This window comes from Panthera pardus, unplaced genomic scaffold (genome assembly GCF_024362965.1).
Source record: "Panthera pardus isolate Hobbes unplaced genomic scaffold, ASM2436296v1 HiC_scaffold_7, whole genome shotgun sequence".
Lineage (NCBI taxonomy): Eukaryota > Metazoa > Chordata > Mammalia > Carnivora > Felidae > Panthera > Panthera pardus.
The window spans coordinates 50,137,074-50,161,616 of NW_026527002.1; the positions used below are offsets into that span (position 1 = coordinate 50,137,074).

Consider the following 24,543-nt stretch of genomic DNA (forward strand, 5'->3'; position numbering starts at 1 on the left):
CGGCGGCGGCGGCGGCGGCGCTGGCGCTCGAGTCTCTGCCCCGCACGCCGGGGAGAGGGGAGAGCGAGCGCGCTCCTCCTCCCGCGCCTTCCACCCCCTCTCTCCCCCTCTTCCCTCTGCTCGCTCTCCCTTCCCTCCCTCCTTCTCTTCCTCCTTTCCGTGTTCCCCCTTTCCCCTTTTCTCTCTCCTCGTCCATTCGTTTGTAAATTCTGTCCTCCCCCCCTCCATCGCTCTCTCACTCGCCCCCTCCCCTCCCCACTGTCACTCTCTCTCTGCCCCCCTCCGTCTTCTCATTTGCCTGCTCCTCTCCAAACGTGGCTCCGCGGCTCCCGGAGGAGCCCCGCGCCCGGATCCCGCGCGTCCGAGGCACCTGGAGACCGGCCCGCGGCGGCCCGAGCCTGGCCAGCGGCGGCGGCGGGAGCCGAGGGAGCGGCAGCCCCGACCGCGGGCACCGCGGGAGCCTCAGTGGCAGCGGCCGCCGCCGAGATGTCCCGGCGAAAGCAGAGCAAACCCCGGCAGATCAAACGTAAGTTTGCACGCTGGGCCGGCAGTTGCTGGGATTATTTCTGGGGAGGGGGGCGCGCGGGGCGGGAAGGGGAGGGAGACGAGGGGAAATCCGCTCCCCGTGCCCCGGATTTGTCAAACTTTGCCTGAGCAGCGGAGGGACAACTAGTCAGTCACGGACAGACAGACGGCGGGCGGCCCGAGCGCCGGGCAAGAAAGAGGCTGCGACGAGCAGCTCACTCTTGCTCGCCCGCGTCCCCGCGCTCCCGGGTTTCTTTTTAATTCCGACCCCCGCGCGCAGTTAGTTCCCGCCGCCTCGCCGTCCAGCCTGCCCGGGCAGCCCCGCTCGCTTAGGGGGTTCTTCCTACGGTGGTTGTTGTCATTGTTGTGGCAGCGGACGTAGCGCTCCTCCCGGGGACCGTACTTTTAGCCACCGGGGTGAGAACTTAGTTCTCCGAAAAGCTGGTCGAGACCTCGGGGCAAGGGAGGCACCGTCCCTAGGCGGTGGAAAATCAGTGTCCGGGTCCCGGTGCGGGGCGGTGCCACGGCCACGCCAGACCCGAAGCGAAACAAAAAGTAGGTGTAAAAGTTTGCGCCTCTGCAGCGGGGCGGCCGAGCGCCTCCGCCCCGGGGGCGCGGGGCTGGCGGCGGGGCGGGACTGGGCCGGGGGCGCCGGGCCCGTCCGGTTCGCGTGGCCGGGACCGCTCCGCTGAGCGGGGATTCGGGTTGCCTCCCGCCCCGGAGGCGCGCGGAGTCCTCGCTGGGAGGGGCCGCCCGTCACTTCCCACCGCGGAAGCTGGGAGTTCAAGGCAGCCCGTGCGCCGCAGGGAGCGCGACCCGGAGCCCCCTCCCCCCCTCTCCCCGCTCCCCCTACAGCGCCCCGGGGCCGGGGTGGCGCTTAGAGGACACCGCGGGGCCGGAGGTACCTGCCCGAAACACACACACTGGCAGAACTCAACTCGGTTAACTTTTCTGGTCTTGGGGAAAATTCCTCCAATGGTGCTTTGTCGCCCTGCGACACGTCTTCAACGCTTTGGCCGAAAAGGAGGCACAGCCTTCTTAGTTTATTTAATTTAATTTTTATTTATTTTAAATTTAATTTTAATTTTTATTTTTTTGCTAGGCTTGTGCTGTGTCCATTTCTTCGTGTTGTTTAAAGTCTGCCAACTAGTTTCAAACTGATGAGAGTGTAATTTCAGGGTAAGGCTTTAGTAGTATTCCCTCCCCCTTAATTATGAACCACACTCACCCCACCCCCAAATGTTGAAAATGCTATTGGGTGTAGTTTAAAAATAAATCTTATCTATTAACTTAGGCAGCGTGAAATGGGGTCTAGGTGTGTAAAGCAGTTTGGTACAGTTAAGTGTTTCGATCTTTATATACACGTACAAACCTAGCCTTTCAGACATGACTCTGTCGCTTTTATTTAGTGCATTTCTTCTCTCATACTTGAGTTCCTTTTCTGTGCAACTTGGGTTAAAGCAGGGACTGAACTTTTAGCTCAAAGCAGTTTTAATCAAGTAGAGATACCGTTCTTGAAGACTTTCACTTTTTCAGAGTGATTATTCATGGGTTTAACTAATTGCCTTTTACTTTTTAGTACTAAATTCATCAGGTCCCTATGTTTAAATGTTGTGTTTTGTAGTACGACGCTGTGCTTATTATGAGATATGATTATAAACATTAAATGTAAATGCTTTTTTAGTTCATGGCTGTCGTCTAGGTTGTTAATAAATAATTAATATTAATTGATTGTATGGCACAAAGACCATCTGATTCTACTTGGGAATACTTTGTTATCTTCTCAATTAGCTACATTAAATTTTTTTTTTTCCTATCCTTCTATGTCCACCTCATATAACTGAAGATTAAAGCGTTGGAACTAATTGCTGATGCTACACTTGTGTTATAGGTCATAAAACATTTTAGTGGCTTATTTGAATGCTGTGATTTATTAACTATCAAAAATACTTGAAAGTTCTCTCATTTGAAAGTGAACAAATATCATATTTATATATTTGTTCACAGCGATCATTGCCTACTGATATATGCAAACATATGTATTATTAATATACATGCATTTTAGACTTTTATTGGATTCAATTTGGGGTCACAGTGATAATCTATGCAAATGTGGACACGCTTCTCCCCTTGGACTATTGAGGAGAATGAAAAATTAAAAGGTCTTTGAATTGTTATATTAGAGCAGGGCTGTCTAATAGCTGGAATTTTGGGGGGGAGGAGTGGAATATTTAAGTACGGTTTGGCCAGCTGTAAAGTCATTTTGGTGGCAACCTATCGACATTTGTCTCCTTTTGCCTGTCCGGGCATAAGAGGCAGTTTTGCAGATGGAGAAGTTTGTCTTGGTACTCAAAGTCATTAGTGTGATAGGTCTCTCCCTCCAGTTTTAGCAGTGTATAACAAGTGTGGCATTATTATTATCATTATTATTACAAAGAACACTGTTGCTTTTGATATTGTGAGTCCGATAGAAGTTCGGAAAATATCAGCAAGAAATGCTTTCTGAAACAATAGCATTTCACGCAACTAATGAAACTGTATTTTAAACTTGGAAGCATCCAGAATTTGAAAATAAAGCTTTGGCACTGCTGATAAAGCATACCCAATTTAGAGCAAGTATGACAAGCAAAAGTCAGCTTATACCAGAAACTCTGAAGACAGTCAATTTAAAGGACAAAAAGGTTGTTGGGCACAGTTTTTTTTCTTCTTTTACTGCGTACAGTTCTCTGCTATCTAAAATTGTGATTTATGCAGTATTTTAATATTTTGCTTATTCTTTCCCCTTGGGTGCTCTCTGGGCAGCGATAAAAAGGCGACGCTGAAAGAGCACCATTAATTTGCTATGATGACTGGCCAGATAAGAGGAGATAATGGGAAAGATAAGCGGAGAAGATATACCATCAGAAACCCGATTATTACCATTAAAATTCCAGCCCAGCAATCTGCAGAAGCCTGATAATTCCTTCTCCGTTTCCACCACTTTGGATGATAAGGCAAAAAATAGTCACTCAGTGCTCCTTGATTAGACTGCCTGGATTTCCTGATAATACAGTGATAAATTATGTATTTTGCCCCCATGTTTTGTCCCCAAATTCAGATTTTTTTTTTTTCCTATTTCAAGACTATATTTTCTGCCCTCCCCTCAGAAGCTTTCTCTCCTGAGCTATTATTGTAATCCTGGTTTGATAAAACGCCCTGATAGGACGGGAGGTGTTTGGTGTGGGAGCCATATCATGCTATCAGCCCATCTCCTCACACAGCTGCTTGCTGTTGTTGTTTTTAGCCTTATCACCTCCTGCCAATATGCCAATAAATTGCCCAGATTGTTCTCCATTCTGGGGCTGCACTGCAAAATTTATGACAGAAATGATGATTTTTTTTTTCTTTTCCCAATGCATCTCTTTATGATTAGTAAACGTGTTGTGTGTGCAGTTTTACTGTTATTTTCTTCTTCGAGCTGTTGTCTCTAGTAATGTGTTTACTGCCCTGTGTGTCCCCAACTTCAGTCACACTTAAGTGTATCGACTCTGGGTTCAGGAAAACATTTTTTTTTTTTTTTGGCAAATGTTACCCAGTTAATGTGGAGGTTGAAAGGGGTGGGAAGAACTCAAATACTTGATTTTCGTATAAAATGAAGAAAAGGCACTCTTCTTGTTACCACTAAAGTACAGTTTTCATAAAACTTTTACCTTGCTCGAGGTTTTCAGACACGCAGGACATAACTGTGCTGTGTACATCATGTGCCAGAGAATTTTTGGTGAAGGAAAAGGAAGGACTGAATTAAGAGGCAGGATTTTTCTTTTTTTTTTTTTTTTGAAAAGTGAAGTAGATATTTGGAATTAATACACACTTTGAAAGTAAAATGGTCCATGCTAAGAATCATCTTGTTGGCAGTTCTGTAGAGGGGCTTTTGTAGGAGTTGGAGTCCGTTCATATTGAATAAATTACCTTTTTGTTATTTGAGATGATCTAATAATTTCAGGCCGTACGAGTCCCTACCTTGCACACTGGCATTTTCATGTTTTGTGCTTTTTTTTTTTTTTTTTTAGGGTAGGCAATATTACATGTTTTATTTATAAAATGATTATTGTTTTAAAATGATAATGTTGCATATTAAATTTGTTATTTAATATTTGCCAATGTGAAAATCTCTAACTGGATCTTCTTTAGAACCTCAAACTTACGTTTTGTGAAAAAGTGACTATGGTTATTTTTTACTGTTTGAGCGTAGGGTTTTTTTAGTTTAGGGTTTTCTGTAGTAATGTTCAATACATAATTTGGGGGTTGATTATCTATTGTATTATTATTCGTATTATTTTTAAAAAGGGGTTTAGGAATGCTACGCATATTTGAAATGCATTGATCACTTATACTCACTTAGGGTGTCTTGCTTTTTACCTGCCAAATATTAAGCAGGTTTTTGCTTTGCAACAAATCACTCATTTCTTCTGAATTTTAAGGATAATTAAATATGAAATCAAAAAAATAAGCCTTTTTCTTTGCTTTCTGATATGTCTCAATTTAGGAAGTTTATTTTCTACATTTTTGACTGAGTAACATTTTGGGAAACCTATTTTTACACTGGCCATGTAAAAAAGAAACATGTATCCTGTATGATATTCGTTTTATTGATAAAATAGATAGATTGGTACCCTTATTTATAAGGTAACAAAATTAATTTCTTTATCTATAAATTTGAAATGTATCAATGCATAGAATTTTTCTAAAAAAATGTAAGAATATTTAGTAAAATTTAAAAAATAAGGCAAATTTCAGGTTTTTTAGGTCTTAAAGAGCATACAAGAAAGTTTACCTCCAAAAGATCATTAATCATGAAGTCACTTTTTTTTTTTTAAGTTCAGTGCAGTCAACAATGCAAACGTAAACGCAGTAGCGTTTCCATCTGTCGTTGCTATAAAAGAGTTTTAAAACTTGGTAATATGACTTGGAATTAAAAGAGTAGCTCTTATATTTCCCACTTCTGGTAACTTTCTAAAGTGGCTTATTTGAAAAATTATGGGGCAAGAAAAACTATGAGGTTTAATATCTGTCACTTTATTTTTTTAAACAAACAACTTTGAATTTTTCTATAACATATAATTGGAGACCTTAAGAGTCATATAATTATATCAGCCCAACTACAAGGGGTATAGCATCTCTTTGAATTTCACATAAAAGAACAATGTTCACTGTAGATATACAAGGTTACCAGTAATCGTAATTAAAATTTAAATCTAGATGTAGAAAATATGATGTGACTTGCGTCATGTATTATTTAAGTTGGTGCTATTAAATTGTGAAAGAAAACAATGCAATTAGAGGAATTGCCTCTGATTTTTACCTTATGCTAATTTAAAATTGTATTTCGTACTTAAGGGTTAAGGCGAAGATTTTATACATTGATATGCTTGGGGTTAATTGTGGGCATAAATGAAGATCTTCTTTGGTTATAGCAGTTGGCTAACCTATATCAGTATTTATGTTTTGCCTGTATATAGCAGTGTAAATGAAGTTAACTTTGTGCTACAGTTAAGGTAATTCACTTCTGGTCTTGAGCTAGGCAAAGCTTCTCCTCCGTGTTATTTCCGTTTATCCGTGTTTGAGCAATATTTTAGGACTAATGAGCTCTTCCTTTACATGACAAAAACGAAGAAGTGGCACACTAATTAGCCCATTTTGCTACCAGTTGTTACCACTGGAAAAAGTTTTGAGAGAATAAGATTGAAGGTAATATGTTTGCTAAAATGAGATTTGGGGGACTAGATGGCTATCTCGTGTGGATATTTTTGCCCTTTCATAAAACTAAGGCAAATCAAGAGTGGACTCACCATTTGTATTTTGATCACTTCCCCATTTTTCCATATGTAACTTTTGCTTAAAACATGTATTAAATAAATACACTGATTTTATTCATTCTACATTCTTTATTTTTACATTTCAAGAAAACACCTTCCCAAATGAACTTTCCTTCAAAATAACGTAACGTGTATTCAAGGTTGAAGTACTCCTTAGAGGAACTTTTTTGATTTTGGGCTACACTGTGTGAAGAATCTAAGATTAGGTTTATCTGGGAATAAAATATACTTTTTAGGAATACTTTTCTTTCTGAATGCAGTCTTTTTCCACTAAGAAGTATGAGTGAATATGGTAACTTGGGGAGCCCTTATCCTCCAAGTTACGTTCCCTCGGAGTTTTTGTTACTTTCCTAGTTCCAAAGGACTAGTGGGACATTTCAGAACACTGCAGGTATTTTGGAAACCCTGTCTATTTCAACGGCAGCCACTGTGTGAAAGTATCAGTTCGTTCCCTCACCAAATGAATAACAGCAGAAGTCCGTTAACTTCAGTCACCAGAGACTGTGTTTCCACCATAGATAAAAGGGGTAAGTATGTGTTATCATTCAATAAGGTTATATTTTCAAAAGCTGAAATGCAATTAAATTAATAAGCTCCGACATGGCAATATTTGGCATGGTGGAAAGAACTATCTCTTTAAAGGTATTAGCATAAAGATAGCACATTTGTTTATTATGCTTCCAAATCAGTTCCTAGTATCTCTGCCACAGGTAACAATTGACTTTTCAGGCTTCAAGTTAATAGCCTTGTCTCTTGCTTGTAGGGATCAATATTAGTATTAATTAATCACCATTATCGGCACCAGGATCTGGTTCTATTTGTTGTTACATCAGCAAAATATCAATATAGAAAGTGGACTCTCTGATCGTCATGGCAACTTCATCTCTTGGGTCAAAGAAAGTTTATCTTATCTGTGCATAGAGAGTGGCAAACTGTTTAGGGATCTAGTTTGAACTCTAAGAACATTGATTTAGTTTTTGTTTGCGAATAGAGGCTGAATTCCAATCACAAGGGATAGGTAAGATTTAAATATTAATGCCGAGAGGCTTGTCTGGGAGGGTGTCCTACCACTACTGTCAGACTATCTGTTTGAGATGACAGAAGGGTAGAGAAGAATTGTCTAGTCAGGATTATTTAAAATTATTTAAAGCCTTAGTAATTTGTGCGTTGACAAATACTTCTAAAAATGAGTATACGATAATTACGGGGTAAATTGGTTTGGGTCACAATTTCAGATGTTAAAATAAGAGACTATTATTTTTTCTCTTCCATCCCTTCTTTCCTGGTCCATTATTATAACACCCACTACTTGAAAAAGTAGTTTTGGGGACCAGTTTTGCTTCAGGTTGGGTGTGAGGTCATGAATCCCCTGTCTGAAACCACGAGTTTTGCTATGGATTTTCAAATGCAAGGAAGACATTTATTTGGGAATTTTTTAAATATTAAATATTCATTGTTAGTAAGGGAAATCCTAAAGTAGTAAGCTCAAAGGGTAGATGTCTCTGAAGAATGTTTGCAAAGGTAATAGAAGATCATAAGTTGCTAAACTCAGGAGACAAAATACATGCTACTTTGTTGCTATTATTAAGATAGTGATCACTGAAAATGAACATTTTTTTCCCCTAAATCAGGTCATTGGAAATTGGTCTCATTCTTCTTAAAAATCATGATAAAGAACAAACCTAGATTTAGAAATAGTGCCTGAAATACTCTAGAGCAGGCCCTAAAAAAACTTGTAGGCACTGAATAAACAAAGATGTTTGTGTGGATGGGTGGGGGGAACTGTATCTGTATCTCATGATTTTAGAGATTTTAAAAATGAATGTTGAGTACCTGGTAGCTATAACTCAATGCCATGTAATTGCTTGTTCATTCCAGGCATTGTCCATAAAATAGCTAGAATTCAACTCTTTGTAGAGTCTGCAAGGCAATGCTAGTTATCATTTAATATTCTGATAATACCCCCACAGATGTAAAACAAAGAGGGTGTTCATTAGAGGCACTGGTATAATATTTCATGTTAAATACGACATTTCTTCTGGGCATCTGCCATTGACTGCTTAGTCTCATTTATTTGTGAAAGTGCTCCCCTTTGACTTGCTACAAGTTGTTGAATGGTGTTGGTCTGATGTTTTCTTGTACATCATTTAGCTTTTGGTAATGTCAGATTTATCAAAACAACTATCACAAAGATATATGTGATATAATAGCTTATATATAGGCCATTGTAAATATATCAAATATATATAATTTAACAGCCTACATGAAAGTTACAGCACGTAGTTTTTGTGTAGGCTGTAAAAAACCAATTTTAAATTTTTTTGTTTAAATTTTAAAATGTATCTAAAATTATATTTAAATGGGCATTTAATTGAAGATGTTTAATGTTATTTTTCATCTGATTTCCTTCTTAGAAAGATAAATTCTTTTCAAGATATGAATTACTCTAGTCTATGTTTGGAAAACTTTGGCGAGTATCTCTTACTGAGACAATAAAAGAGAATTTCCAACCAGTTGACATCTATGTAGTATTGCCTATGAAAATTTCTTACACGTGTGAGTTACTTGGCATAGATTTTTCAGCCATAACCTCCAAAAATCTCTTTCTTAGTACAAGATTTGCAAAACCGTTTAACCTTGGATAGGGTGAAGAATTAATTACAAAATTTAGAGTTATGGACAAATATTTGTCGTTCATTGTCTATTAACCTAGAACTTTTAATTTTCTTATTATATGTTCCTTTGGAATATAGAGTGAAGGCATACCCTTTAAGAAAGACTGGAATTTGCTTTACTCTGGTACATTCTGAAATTGTTGTAAGGCTGTAATAAACTGGGGATTAGAAGATTAAAAATAGTGAATTGACAGGTCTTCAAATCCAGCTGAGGGCCAGATTCCTCTAAGTTTATGCACAATGTAGCTAAAAACCATATACTATTAAGTAGTGTTTAAAATAATGAAAATAATAATTAAATAATAATAGTAAATAATAATTAAATACACTCAATGTGGTTCATTTCCTGTTGCTTTTCCTACGTTTAGATTACCTAATTTGGAAGAGTGATTTTAAAGGTTCTCAGACAATTCAACTGCAAGATCAGATTATTTATAATTCAGTGACCAAAATTTGTATCACAGATTGATTTTAGTTTATTTGATATTCAAGAAATTTTTAAGTATAAGCTTAAATTTCCTACAGTAGTTATGTAAGAGGAATTTTTTTTTTTTCATATCGCAAGTGGAAGCTTGTTTAGTTCCCATATCTAGTGCCTCCAAAATGTAAAATGCCATATAGTGGTGAGCCTTCTTGCTCACTGTGTGTGCTGAGAAGTTCAAAGGCATTTGTTTTTTTATAAAACCCTGTGAATTCAGTGGGAATCTTTGGGAATGATGTGTTTCTCATTATGTACAAATTATTTTCATGGTGTGCATTTTCATCCATGTCAAAATATATCGCTGTAATACTTTGTGGTTTTTATAGCCCATGTTTATATGGTTAAGGTATGTATTATGTGAATAAATTCTGTGGATAAATTTTATGCTGCTTTTAAAAGCCTTGTAAAATACAGACGAGTGAAGTTTTTGAGAGTTGGATAGCACGTTGATAGCCTTGCCTAGTCATGAAAATCTTATGTTACGGAGGTTGTTTTGATTTTAGGGAAAATCTAAAAATGTAATTGCTCCTTGAAGAATAAAGAAGACAGAGTTAAGCAAATAGATAGGTACTTAGGCCAACATAGACAACTTCGAGCTGCATGGTAGCTGTATAATTAGCAGTTCTCAGTTTCGTATAAAAATTCTCTACCAGGTATCTTACTTTGAATTTTAAAATTTCAGATTCGTAATTTATGTCACAATCATTTCCTTACCCACCTTAAGTATAGGAATATATTCTGTAGCGTGTCAGTGGAGCAGGGGGCCAGCTCACAGGGATTTGGCAATGGCATTGAAGGATTAAACAGTTTTTTTTCTCCCTTCTGAGACTCCAGTCAATGCGAATACATAAAAAGGCTTTTAATTTCCCGGCTTATTTTTATTTGGGATAAAACTGTCTGAATTTGTATTGTGCGCTTTCCTCAGTTAGGTCTTTCTTTTCTTGCAGTGACATCCTGAAATTCTCCTTTTGATACTTTCTGCCTACATTGTCATGAAAATAACCACATTTTCCAATGACATTTGACCTATACCTAAGTACTCCTGTGTGTTTTGGATTTATTGGGCCTCCCACAGCCAAGAACAGACCCAGGGCACAGGGGAAACTGACCACCATGGGGCTTGTGTAAATCTGAAATATGCAAGAGTTCATTTGCAAATATATTAGGTAGCTGCTAAAAATATCACCCCACTTCTTAACAATGTGCATCTTGGACAAACAGGCGCGTATTTTGTCATCAAGTTGCTTAAGCTTCTGAAGTCAGGGCTACAACTGGGTCAGATGATAAGATGAACACAACAGAGAAACGAAGAGAGCGTCTGATAAAACCTGATTGATTGATGTCTGGCTTCCCCACCATCACAGGCAGTTGACAGTTAGTTTGGGATCAGATGATTTGGCTTTTGCGATAGAAGATGGGGCCTGGTAGGCAAGCCTGAAGGACAAAAAGGTCGCTTTCTGTGTAGCTTCAAGTACTGCCGAGCTCCCACAAGATGGGGCGTTATTAATATTTCATTCTTTCTTTTTTAGGTCCAGGCCCTAACATTTGATAGTCACTTAAAGGCATGAAGATTCAGTCTACAAACAGAAATGTGTGACTACCTTCCTGCTTTATTTAATCTAATGTTTTTATATTGTTTATGTCATAAAGGGCAAGAGGGTATGTTTACTTAATACTTCTGTCATGTTATATGGTACCTTGCAGTATATAATGACTCTTGCATATTTCATGTAATTATAATCTTGTGAGGTAAACTGTTGTAAAAATAATCATAACACATAAACTGGCCAAGCTTATAGTATTTAAAAAAAATAATGTTTATGGAGGAAAATAGGATTCCTGAGGGGGGAAATTACAATATAAATTAACCTAGAGGTATCAGTTCCAAGTGTTTTGGTGTTACATATTGTGAAAGCTTAGGTGAAAAGGTATTCTAGTACACAGTTTAGACATGTCAGAGTTGGGGAAACCTGGGTTGGCACATTGGGTGAACTTTACATTTCATAAAGGGCCATGGTAAGTGACTGTGCTATCATTTGCTGAATTCTAATCTTGCTGGTGCGAGGATTGTTACAGTGTTTCTTTGTATTTTAATCATGGAAAACCCCAAATTCTTGGCACATATTAAAAGCACCTTAAAAATATATGCTAGCTAGTTTATATGCTACTACAGAACAAAATTCTAGATCACTTTTAAGTTAGAGCATAATTAATAATTAGGATAAATATTCTTAGATGAAAGAAGGAAGGAAAAGAAAGAAAGAAAAGAAAAAAGAATTAGAATGGTTAGTTTTAGAATAAAACACTTCCCTGTGTTGGCCATGAAAATTAGTACAACTGTGATAGTATTGGAATTTGGACACCTTGGATTTGAATTTAGATTTAGTACAGTTTGATACTCTCTAGAAATCCTTTAGGATGTGTCGCTTTTCTCTGAGTTTTAAGGGTCAGAGCTCCAAAGGACAGTTGGGTCTCCGCTAATACTGTAGGTTTAATATCAGCAAGATGAATTCTGCAAGGTGCTGTATTGCTGATAGTATAAGTGGAATACTGTATGATGCACTTGCACCAGAACCTGAAGTGGAACTCATGGTAAGTGATCAGGGAAGGGGGCTGATGGCCATTTCAGCAGTGATCAGTAATACTTCCAAGTTAGGTGCCATGAGAAAGTGACTTGGTCTTTTCTACACACATTAATATGGAATGAATCTATCTATCTATCTATCTGTATCTATCTATCTATGTATCTATCTATCATCTATCTATCTATCTATCTATCTATCTATCTATCTATCTATCTTAGGAACAGTGAAGAATCATTATAGGTATATTTACAAAAACTTTCACAGAAAAGATGCTTCAGGCAGAAGCAGCTGCCTTTAGTGATCCTGTTCTGATAGCCGCATCACTGATGGGAGTCCAGTAGGACTTTTGACTGGTGGTAGCTAACTGATGGTCAACACTTGCTGCACCAGGGAAAAATGGACACACGGGGATTTTTCCTGCATAATTGCTGTGATACATTTTTTTCATTTATTCAGTTAAATAATGTCTCGTTTTAAGGTGGTGTAACAGTTATCAAGTGCAAATTGCATTGATAGTACGTAGGTTTTTTTATTGAGTATCCATGGGAGCAGCTCTCTAAAGTTTATTAACTTGCTTTTCTATGCACATACCCACCCCCACCCCCCACCCCCAACAATACCAGGGATTGTCTATAACTTCCTTCTCAACTCCTTTATTCCTTCAGTGTTTTTGTTTGCTTCTGTTATGCCATGTGGTTTTGAACTCCGCACTTCATTTTGCCTAGGCAAAAGCTGCATTTGAAAAAATAGCTAATTATACATTGAGGAAAATTAGAGTTGACAAATGAAAAAATGTTAGGTCATAAAAATAATTAATATCAGCAGTCCTTATAAATGAAGAGTAACAATCAGCTGTTTGGTCAGCTAGACTGCAATTTCCTGATTAGTCCTATAGCTTCAGGAATCCCATTTAAGGAAGAGTAGGATTTGAAGATGCAGTGGCTAGACTGATGAGTCTGACATTCACTTTGATGTTTTCTCACTCTTGGTCTGTGAGTTTTGTTTTGAAGAAAGAAGAACAATTAGGTTTTAGGTATAGAATGTCACTAAGGAAGATTGCTGGGGATTTGTTTTCTCTAAACTGGTTAGTTAGTAAAGTGTTCTTTATATTGAGAAATGATATCTTAGGTAATACAAGAGGCGAAATAGATGTTAACTGCACGTTGTTCTTATTATCCCGAGAAAGAAAAAATAATTATTCCATGTTGATTCAAGCCTTTTAATCCTGGGATCCATAAACTTTGAGGAGTTTGTGAATATCTAGACATTTCATGCAACATTAGGGTATTCAAGAATCTTTCTGGGAAGAGGTTTTCATGAAATACTCCAGGGGCTTTTCAGCCCCATCCGAACCTTACCACTCTAAGAATTTCTGTACGTGTGTCTATATTATCACTTGTTACATTTTAAAGTGTAACCATACCAATAGGAATTGTTTCATTTTTGTTTTTTTTTTTCAAAACTATAAAGTCAAATCCTATCATCTTGCTGCTTTAAATGTTCCTCCAGTGGATGCCCTTTGCAATTAATTCCTGAACTTTTTACTGTGACCTACCACACCTTCCATGATCTTCTCCTTGCCTTCGTGTCTCATCTGACCATCAGGTAAACCGTCTTCACATGTGCCAATTCCCTTCCCAATCCCTGTACTGGCTAGCCCCCATAAATCCCCTGCATTCACCACATTTCATTTTTACTGGTCTTTCTCTTCCTTGAACATGCCAAGTTGCTTTTCTTCCTGCAGTGTTATTTCCCTAGATTTTTATATTGCTGGCTCCTTCTTACCACTTACTTTTCACTTAACGTGTCAACTCTTCAGGTAGGCCTTCCTTCATCCCTTATTTATTATTTCTGGCCCCCCTACATGCCTCAATTTGCTCTTTAGCCCATTACCTGATTTTATTTTCATTACACTGATAGTTACCTAAAATTATCTTATTTATTTGTTGGTATGTTTCCCTGCTTATTAGATAATTTTCACCAGAGTCTAAACTCAATGGCTGTGGGATCCGGTTTTGTTTACTTATGTATCTCCAGTTGCTAGAAGACTAACTGGCACACAACAGACACTCAAAGGATATTGGCTAAATGAATCCACCATCATTTCCTGTGGCATATCTTTTGCCAAAGTTGGTTTTGCAGTTGTCTACCTAAGGAAAAAAAAAAAAGTTGCCTGCATGCCTTAAATTAACTCCTATTTTTCATGCAACAGCCATTAAACACACATAAGGCAAGTATCAATTATGGTAGTGTGTTAAGCCACGGGGAGGGGAGAATACAAAAGTGAACGAACTATAGTCTCTCCCCTCCAGTAGTGCATTAGGTAATGAGGAAGGAAGTCACACTTACTGCACACTATGATTTACTCACAATAGATGGAGGTATGAAGTGATGCGGCACCGAGATGACTTGGTGAGTTTGGATAAGCCTCTAGAATGAGGTCTTACATAATCTGGGTCTTGAAAGATGAGTAGGAGATCCAGTCATGACCAGGGGGAATTGCATTTTGGCAGAAATCAACAGCTTGGCCAAGAGCAGAAAGGCATTAAAGAAGATGACATTTTCAAGGTCCAGTGAGTAGTTGTGCCCAAAGATGGAAAAGAGTGACAGAGAATGCAGCTTGAAAGCTGACTTAGAACTGGAGTTTTAATAAGGGGTTTTGTGTGCCATGTTAAAGAACTTGAATTTGTCCTTTAGTTAATCGATGGTCACTGCAGATTTTGAAAAATAGAGCCTGATTACTGTCTTTTGAATGTGCTTGATAGTTACATGGCTTTTACCTAATTGTCATTTGGTAACAGGAGAGGACGGAAGCTCATGGGATGGCAGTGGGTTTTAGTCAACTTTTCATTTTGTTACATTTAACAATTATTGTGATCCTACATTCAACCTTAGTCCTTCCATGCTACCCTCTAACTTTTAGATGTAGATTTAATAACAGCATTGTGGCACAGGGCTAAAACCATGCCTCTCTGTGCTTTGAGTAGTTTAGTATGAATAGTTTATTGAGGCGAGACAGCACATGCAAAAATAAATGAACAGTATCTTTTTAATTGAATCTGTTTGTACTTAACTCATGAGATTGTCTTTGGTAGTAGTTTTCCATTCATCCATATGCACTAGCCTAATTTTATGACTGAATGTCGAGAGGGAGAAATCTTCAATAGCAAGTGGGCAGAAGAATTGTTACCAGGATTGCCAATTGCTTCAACCTCTTTGAAAGACAACTTGGCAGTTGATAGCAATTACAGTTGCACATATGCTCTTGGACCCAGCGATTCCACGTACCCCGTAGAAACTCTCATATGTGTGCGCTGGTGACAGGATGGTTTGTAGCAGCGAAAAATTAGAAATTAATAGGGAAGGGGTTAAATAAAATTATGGTGTTATCCTCATTGTAGTTTATGTGTTATAAAGGATGCCCATTCTGATAATGGAAGCATCTCAAAGACTTCTAAAGTTAAAAAAAAAAAATTGTTGAAAATGAAAGAATAAATGGATACATAGATACTTATATTTTTCATGAAAAAAATCTTAAAAAATGGTGTATGAAATTATCAGTGATGCATTTCTCTGGAAATTAGGACTGGGAATTTGGAGTAAGGCACAGATTCCCTTTCCACTGTGTGCCTTTTGATAGTATTTTAATTTTTTACCCAGTTATAATTTTAAACAATTACAAATTAAGGCCATTAATGAAAATTAACACAAAAAAAATCAGAGGCATACATTGGAAAGTGAATATGCAGATGCTATTTTCACTACCAGTGAAGAAGGCCACTACCAGTTACCGCTGCTAATAAATCCCTTTGCTGGAGGTGGGGTGAGGGCAGAAAATAGTGAAGTATATGTTGCCACTCTAAGTGTTAAATTACTCATCTTCCCTTCAGTTGTGTAGTTGGGAGGGTAGAGATACTGTTGGGGGTTGGGAAGAAAGGATAGGAAATGGATAAAAATATTTGATAAAATGTTTCAATATCTGTCTAATTCAGACATTACGGTGAGGGAGAATAGCTATAATGATAAATTTTTCTACAGTCCTTATTAAGCTTAATGTGAGAATATACCAAAAGTGAGCGCTCCAAGGAAGATTGAGTTCTGTTTTACTTTTGAGAAGGAAATAGCACAGAGAAAAAGATTTTAAATACGTTGCTCCTCCAAGTATAGTATTTCTGTATTCTCAGCATAGGTCATGGCTATGTTATTAACCTCAGATTAATAGTGTATGATACTTTCATTTTAGATAAAAGATCTATTCTTTAGAATTTGATGTACTATTACAGGCCTTGTTTTACCAAAAGAAGTTTATCCCCATGACATTGTTTTTCTGAGTTCAGAAATTTTGTCCTGCTCTGCTTTGGAACTGTCCATCTTTAACCTCTCTCCAGTGTTGTCCCTTCGGAATGATATTAAGATGCCTATTATTTTTCTTCAGATTATTATAGGCAGATATATTGTTAAATTGGTTCTTGGCCGTATATGTTGCTCCTTTTTGCACGTTATTAATGATTTTGTGTTCATGAAGATCTTCTGAAGTATTTCATCTCTTCTCGTCGGGAAGCAGCAGCAGCAGCAGCAGCCAAAGCAGGAAATGAACCAGTGCAAGGCACAGGCTAATGCGTAGAGTTACGGTGGGATTTAAAAATGCCCTGAAAAAACCCATGATGGTCTTCATTCATAAATGCCACCATAAATGACCTCTGATAGTTACCATAGAATCGAAAAGAAAATAAACTATGTTGAATTTTTGTCAGATAATCTTAAAGAAGTGGGCAAGAATTAACGTATGCAGTTGAGAGAAATTATAATCTGAAAACAAATGAAATATTTGTTTCTCTTATTTGAAGGGACCTAAAGTCTAGAGAAGTTAATACATCTTGCTAAGTTTGTTTTTACCTGGTAAGAGCCTCCTAATATTTTCAGCCTCATTGGCATATATGACCAAAAGGCAGTTTCATTCATTTATGGATTCTGAAATTTTGTTTTTGTATTTTACATTCTTAGTTTAGACAGGGGTGCCACTAGGATGCATGGTCAAATGGGAGGTAAACTCATCTAATCAGTGGCATTATGCAGTGACTTTACAAGAAGATAATTTATTTGGAAATTTTTCTTTTCTTTTTTTCTTTTTCTTTTTCTCTTTCTCTTTCTTTTTCTCTTTCTTTTCTTTTTCTTTTTCTTTTTCTTTTTCTTTTTCTTTTTCTTTTTCTTTTTCTTTTTCTTTTCCTTTCCTTTCCTTTCCTTTCCTTTCCTTTCCTTTCCTTTCCTTTCCTTTCCTTTCCTTTCCTTTCCTTTCCTTTCTATTTTCTTTCTTTTTTTGATTTGCCTTCTTGAGGTTTCTTGTCATGAAGAATTCTCTTCCTAAAGATCTAGAGGAGTATCAGAGGAAAACAGACCCACAGTAGATCCAGCCCCCTGCTTCCCTGTGGCCTACTGATGTCCCAACCATCAAGTGTTGAAAAGCCACAAGTGGTTTTCATGACGATAAAGTTAGTGGTTGGTACTAAAAATAGACCCAGAGCAAGGGGTAGTAGAAGAAGTTATTGAGGATGATCTGGTTAAAACTGCCTCTGCCAGGAAGATCATATAGCATTTCTAGGATAACTGATTTCTGACATGAGAAGTCATCAGAATTATTTCTGTTATGAGGATCCATTTTCAGAATTAGGTGGAATGCGGCATGCGGCGTATTCTGATCAAATGATATGCTGCCTCTCCATGGTCACCCTGTGGAAATGTGTTAGCCTGTAGGACTGAACATTCTAAGAAATAACTTTCCAAGCTAATCTACTTGGAGATGAGAGTTTAGGTAAACTTCCCTATTAACTTCAGGACAATGCAATGGATGCCTGTGGAATACTACTTGAATGGATGTGGGGCACAAAGACACATGTTAACCTTTGTATTTAGAAGGTGATTGATTGTGTACAGTCACTCCTGAGAGAGGGAAGGAGTATGGTATCTTGATTCAGAACTTTGGAGTCTTATATCAGGGTTGCAATGCCAGCCCTGCTGCTTCCTTTAACATGTCCTTGAACAGGTTGCTGAACCCGTGACTCAGTTTCCTCCATTTGTTGAAAAGAGGTTATTAAAGAAACGATTACAGTGGGTTCATCGTAAGCATTATATCAATTAATACATGCAAAGAGTTTAGGAGAGTATCAGGCATATGCTAGCAAAACATTTTTCTTTATTATTGGCATTTTTGAGGTCGAATCCAGGAAAATAAATTATTCTTATCTTGGAAATAAATAACCCCAGAGATCCAAAATATAAATTTAAAGGTATTTGGCTTGCATATTTTAAAATAGATGGATATTTAAATGCAGTACTTTCTTTTTTTGTAAATAGTGTTCCTACTTGGAGTAAAAAGATACCTCTTGTTGAATATCCTAAATAATTGAACTTTTTTACTCTGACAGCCCCAAAGTATTTTTTTAAGTTTTTTTTTCCCCAAGGAAGAAAATATTTCAAGCTTCACTAGGAAATTCAGTATAACAAACATTCATAGTAAAATGTAATCTGTTCATTATCCATATGTAGCTATAAACCAGTACATGTTTTTAAAATTTGTGAAATCTGTTATAGACCATTTTTTCTAAGTTGTGGGTATTAAGTAACATGAAGTGCCTTGGCTATAGTCATATCCCTAGAAACCATGAGTACTAGAGATTTTATCCAAACAGTGCTAGAATTAATGCACAAAATTTCATTTAGAAAGATCCTGAGTGGAGTATCTGAAAAGGTCATTGAAGTAACCAATTGGTTAAAATGCATTTGGATGACCTGAACACATAGTTGTTGTGTCTCTAAATCCCAGACATACTTTATTAGGACAATCCAGCTGGTTTGCTATTTCTATCTCCTCATTATCAACACGTTATGGTATGGCCTCTTCCCTCTCTCTTCCAATGCCAAGAATTTGGCAGGGACACCATGCTAGCAAGTCAGAGACAGGGGGTGGGGGTGAGGGTGGGGAAAAACAGCAGCTTCACACTGCTGCAAGGGTAGGAAAATGTGTTGTCTCAACATTTTGCCTCTGGATTAAGGTTGATAATGGGCATTGGTAGACTCTACTTGAAGAATTTGAAGAAATAGTAAAATTTCATGGGTTTCTAGAAACAGTCTTAAGAAAAATTATATTCATTCTGGTCTATACTTCCATAGATATAGGATATAGAATATATACCTCTCATCGCTCCAAATGCTTGGCTTTTTTCCCTTTTCCCAGCCATCCTAATATTATAGAAGCTCAAGAAAGTGAGGAAAGAAAAGACTTGTCTCCAGATCTTATTTCATAGTTTGCCTGATCAAAAACAACTCAATAAATGAATATCACATAACGTTTTATTATTATGTGAGTGACTCTGTTAAATAGACTAGTGTGGATCCTCTTCTTCTTTTTTTTTTTTTAAATTTTTTAACGAGACAGAGCATGAACGGGGGAGGGTCAGAGAGAGAGGGAGACACAGAATCTGAAACAGGCTCCAGGCTCTGAGCAGTCAGCACAGAGCCCAATGCGGGGCTCGAACTCACGGGCCACGAGATCATGACCTGAGCTGAAGTCGGACGCTTAACCGACTGAGCCACTCAGGCGCCCCAATGTGGATCCTCTTCTAATGTATCAGAGTATAAGGAAAACATACATATAGATCTATTTTTGGTGATGGTTCACAGTTTTGTTTAAAATTAGTAAAATGAAAAGCAATCGGATTAAGAAATCCCTTGACAGTTTCGTAGGATATCAGATTTTGTGAGTTCGTAAAGATCTTTGAAATTTATCTTAGGATTTTCACAAAAAATAGGGATTGTGAATTTTGTAATGGCAGTACACGTGATCTTTTCCTCAGTGTGCATATGTAATTTTGTGTGTTACAAATTTACTTCTTACTGATGTTTGTATAAAGAACTCTCTTCTAATTATCCTGTTGACATTCATCGGGATGACTTTATGAAACACTTCTGCACTTCGAGAGAACGTTTTAAAAGTCCTCTCAAATTTAAAATCATTTGCTTCTCAAAAGCCGTGAATTATGCTATCAGAGTAACCTAGAGATATTTTTTCATGATATTCCACATTATCATAAAATATTAAGTTTTAATAAATAAAGAATCATCTTGCCTACACACAGTGATGTTAATGATAAAACAAGTGGGTTATGATCCCTTTCTACAGAAGGAAACCTTTCATTCACATCTGTATTATTTATATATATCTAAAAATTCTTTTAGTCTATTTAATTTTTAGGTATATCCCATTCATAACTCAGATGCGTGAATGATGGCAAATACAATGTTATCAATATCAGTAGAAACTTAGTAATGTAGTAATTGATACCCAGGGTCATTTTTTAAATAATCTTCTTTCTCTTTTAGTAAACATATATTACTCTATGTTTCTTATTTAATCTTCTTATTATGTCTGTTTATTGTAAAAGGCAGTAGTGGATTTTCATGTGTTAATGAAATTTAAGTTAAATAATAGTAAGGTGGGACTTTACTAATCTGAAAAAGAGATAAAGTCATGAGTAAAAGAATACTCCGTGGCTTTTATTAAAGAGAAAAACGTGATCTTTTATGTTATTCACTAGTCCAGACTTGTGCCATCAGTATAGAAGAAGTGAGTAAAAGACTCAGCTTTCTCCTAAAATCTTGATTCCTTGAAGTTTTCATCACCTTAGGAAAAATAGAAGAGGAGTGTGCATGAATTTGCATGCATCGTATTTTATGGTTGTAGTAACACTTATGAATATGTCAGTAGGACATTGAAATTTACTGTGGGTAGGAAAAGAAGAATGCAAATTAAAAGAGAAATAGTTTATTCACAAATTAAAGAAATTGTTCCCCTGGGTGTCTCCTTAATTGATGAAGAGCAAATAAGTAGGGTACAGTTAACTAGACAAGCAGAGTGGGGCAGGCATATCTCTCAGGACTGAGGTTAGAACCTCAGGCTTTCTAAGTGTGAGGGATTTGTAAATTAAGCTACTCTGTTACTGTCAGAATTAATATGTGGATAAAAATCTATGTTTTCAAGGCTCTTACAGCATTTTTTTTGTATCCCTTCTTTATTTTTAAAAGTAGTTTTATGTTATTTTTGTACTATTAACATTCTACACTTATGACATCTCTGCCCCCTTACTACCGACACCGAACAATAGAACTGCTTCAATTAAGAAACAGAACATCAGCCCCTGGCATCTTATTCTGTTGTTCCATCTTTTTTGCTAGGGAGAATTCATTTGTTTCTTAATTAAGAAAAACACCAATAGCATGAAAAATCTGCTTATGGTACCTGAATGGTAATTAGGCAAAAGGTAAAAAAGAAACATGCACATACATTCCAATAGCAGCCAAAATGAACTTGAGCTGATAAAAATGAACTAAACTACCCTTGCATAAATGGAGGCTGAGGGAAGTGTACAGTCATTATGGCTAAGACAATATGCAAACTATCTTCAAAGAAATCAAATTGCTAGAGTGTTTTCATTTGCATGTATTAACTATTAACATAATGAGGAGAAGTGACATTGGACCCGGATTGTGTGTCTGTTCGGATTGATAACTCTACTGCATCTGCAAACAGACGCCCAAAAATCGTGCTAGTAGTTAGATCAGAGTTGAACTCTGCAAAGTGGGCTAAAATGAAATCTAGAGCTTGACAAACCTGCCGAGTTACGGAATGGTTGACATCTCTCTCATTCACATTCTGTGTCATTTTTCTCTCTGTTTTGGTCTGTCTCCCTCCCACCCCTCCCCCTTATTACTATTATTTTTTTAAACAACAATAATATTTCAGTGCAAATTCTCATTTGAAATAGCTTGGTTTTCCCCAGTGCAACTTTTCACAGTCTAACAACAGATGTTATAAAGGACATCTTTATAAAAAGATCTTTCTAAAGAACCATGCAGTTAACTTAAGATCTATTACAGGATTTGAAAATTTAGGATTTTTTTGTTTATTTATTCCCAGTCGATACAAGTCTAGGAATAAGTGGAACTGACATATATTGAGCTCCTCTTATGTACCATGCTTTGTACAAAGTGTTTTTTCTTAGCAAAGTAGAAAGAGTCACTGAAGAAGATGAAAGAGACGTAGCAATGAGAGACTTCTCCAGCCTTTGAGGTAACAATCCCTGAACCTCTGGGTCTCAGTTCATTCTCTTCTTTAAAATGAGGTGATGTGACTACATTGGTGTTTCCTAATCGAAAAACCTTTGAGGTCAGTAGGTAATTTCATCGTTTTAAAAGTTCAAGAGAGGGACACCTGGGTGGCTCAGTTGGTTAAGTGTCCGACTTTGGCTCAGGTCATGATCTCACGGTCTGTGAGTTTGAGTCCCTCGTGAGTTTGAGCTGACAGCTCAGAGCCTGGAGCCTGCTTCGGATTCTGTATCTCCCCCTCTCTCTGCCCTTCCCATGCTAATGTTCTGTCTCTGTCTCTCAATAATAAATAAATGTTAAAAAAAATTTAAAAGCTCAAGAGAAATTGGAAGGTCATCATTTAGAAACCTTCCCAGAGCAACTAACGTGTTTTATTTCTTACAAGTCATGGGATTTATCACATAGTAGGAAGGCACTTTCTAATCCATGTTGACGAGAACTCTGACAACTGTATAAATCTTTGAGTAATTTTAAGAAGACAAAGCCAAAACATATTTCTTGATTTTAGAATTCATATTTTGGTGTTCTTAAAATCAGAATATAGCATGCTTTAAAATGAATAAATCCATTTAATGTTGTAATTTTTCTTCTTTTGAAAAACTTACTGATGTTTTGTCTTACAAATGATGGAGGTTGCCTATTAAGAAATTCCGTATCATTTCTTTTCTACAGTTTTGTTTATTCTTTTAACAATGTGTATTGTGATCTTTCTCTGAGTCTTGTTGGCACTGTTCTATGTATGGAGGTCATTTGTGCCCTAGGAAGGTAGGTTCTCTCTAAAGTTTATATTCTAGAGGTGGGCAACAGGCAATAAAAACAGTAATTCAGTCAATGCACGATGTAATTTCAGATTGGGGTAAGCGTATGAAGAAAACCAAATAGGGTAATGTGACCAAGAGTGACTGTTAGAAGACTTACATGATCTGTTTGTTGGTCAGCAGTTTCTTAAACTTGTTGCTATTGATGAGGAGTAAGAACATTAATCTTTCCTTGCAAATTGTTCGGAACCAGTCTCAAGGGTGAGGGGACAAATGTCTCCCAGGGACTGTGATCTGCCCTAACCCCCAATAGCCCAACTGAAAGATGTTACATTTTTGAATAGTGTGGAGGCTAGGAAAGCATGTTGGGGACATTTAGATTTTATTGAACAAATTGTTTGAAGAGAAGTGTGTCAGAAATGAAATTAGGTTCTAGGGATAATGTACTTACTAAGGCAGACATAAAACAAACCCTCATGAGGCTTTTATTCCAGGAGAGATACACAATCCAGGAAACTCCGTTCAGTACCTTAGGATTTTTCATACACATGGTTTTTCCATGAATATTTTCAACAAATGGGAAATAATGTAGTCACATTAAAAATTAAATTATTCTGTCAATATTATAGAAGGTAGTTTCTATTATGTTGTATGAATATATGTAACATTACCATAATTGGTGTGTTAATGTCATATATCTGTTTCTATATCTATACATAGATAGACCTATATCTAAACTATATCTATATCTGTAGTTTCTCTGAATGGATATTTGTGATGATTAGATTAAGTGGTAATCCTTGGAAATTTTGTTATTGACCATTATCACTACTGTTGGAGTACCAGCTGTGAACGTTTTAGGTTTGAGGCCATGTTAATTCCACTTTAATTCCAATTTAATTCTGTTTTCCTTAATATTCATTAGTGCTTAATATAAGTGGATGTGTGTGACCTAAGAACCTGTAGAGCTTCCTGGGATCATGAGGCATTGGGAATATTCTGAAGCATTACAATTTTGTACTCCAGGCAAAATATTCATTAGGCTTTTGGGGGAAGAATTGTTTTTACTGGTGGTTCAACTAGAGATGGCTCAATGAAATGGCTCAGGCATTTGCCAGGGTCAGGAAATATAATCCTCTGGTCAGGGAGAATATGGGGGGGAAAAAAACCCCAAACTATGGATGCACACAGAGTTTTATGCTTCTGAAGATTTCTAATAAATATCTTCTCAGTAGGGATAGATGAGTTGACAGTACTCTTTGAAGACATCTTCCCACTTAATGATACCTTATTGTCTGTTTTCATGAATATGCAGATTATAAAGAAATCTGTTTCATATTTAAGTGATAAGTTAACCTTTCTGCCACATATATTTATTCTAATGTCAAAATCTCCTTTGAGAAAGTCAGGTTGATGATCTATGTTGAATCATTCATTCAAATTCAGCCTAAAAGGGTTAAGAGGTGGGATCAGGTGTTGTCATATTCTTTTAGAAATTACCTATGA

The 24,543-nt window shown here is 37.3% G+C and overlaps 1 protein-coding gene across 2 annotated transcripts in view; it reads left to right on the forward strand.

Annotated features, from left to right (window-relative positions):
- The first annotated feature begins 359 nt into the window (after positions 1–359).
- The window catches only part of ZFPM2 (zinc finger protein, FOG family member 2), a 468,869-nt gene continuing 444,685 nt past the window's right edge, over positions 360–24,543 (forward strand). For both annotated transcript variants that reach the window (XM_019467882.2, XM_053896114.1), the window contains exon 1: positions 360–526. In XM_019467882.2, coding sequence (XP_019323427.1) covers positions 487–526 — 40 coding nt within the window. In that variant the 5' untranslated portion in view covers positions 360–486. The remainder of the gene's footprint in view (positions 527–24,543) is intronic.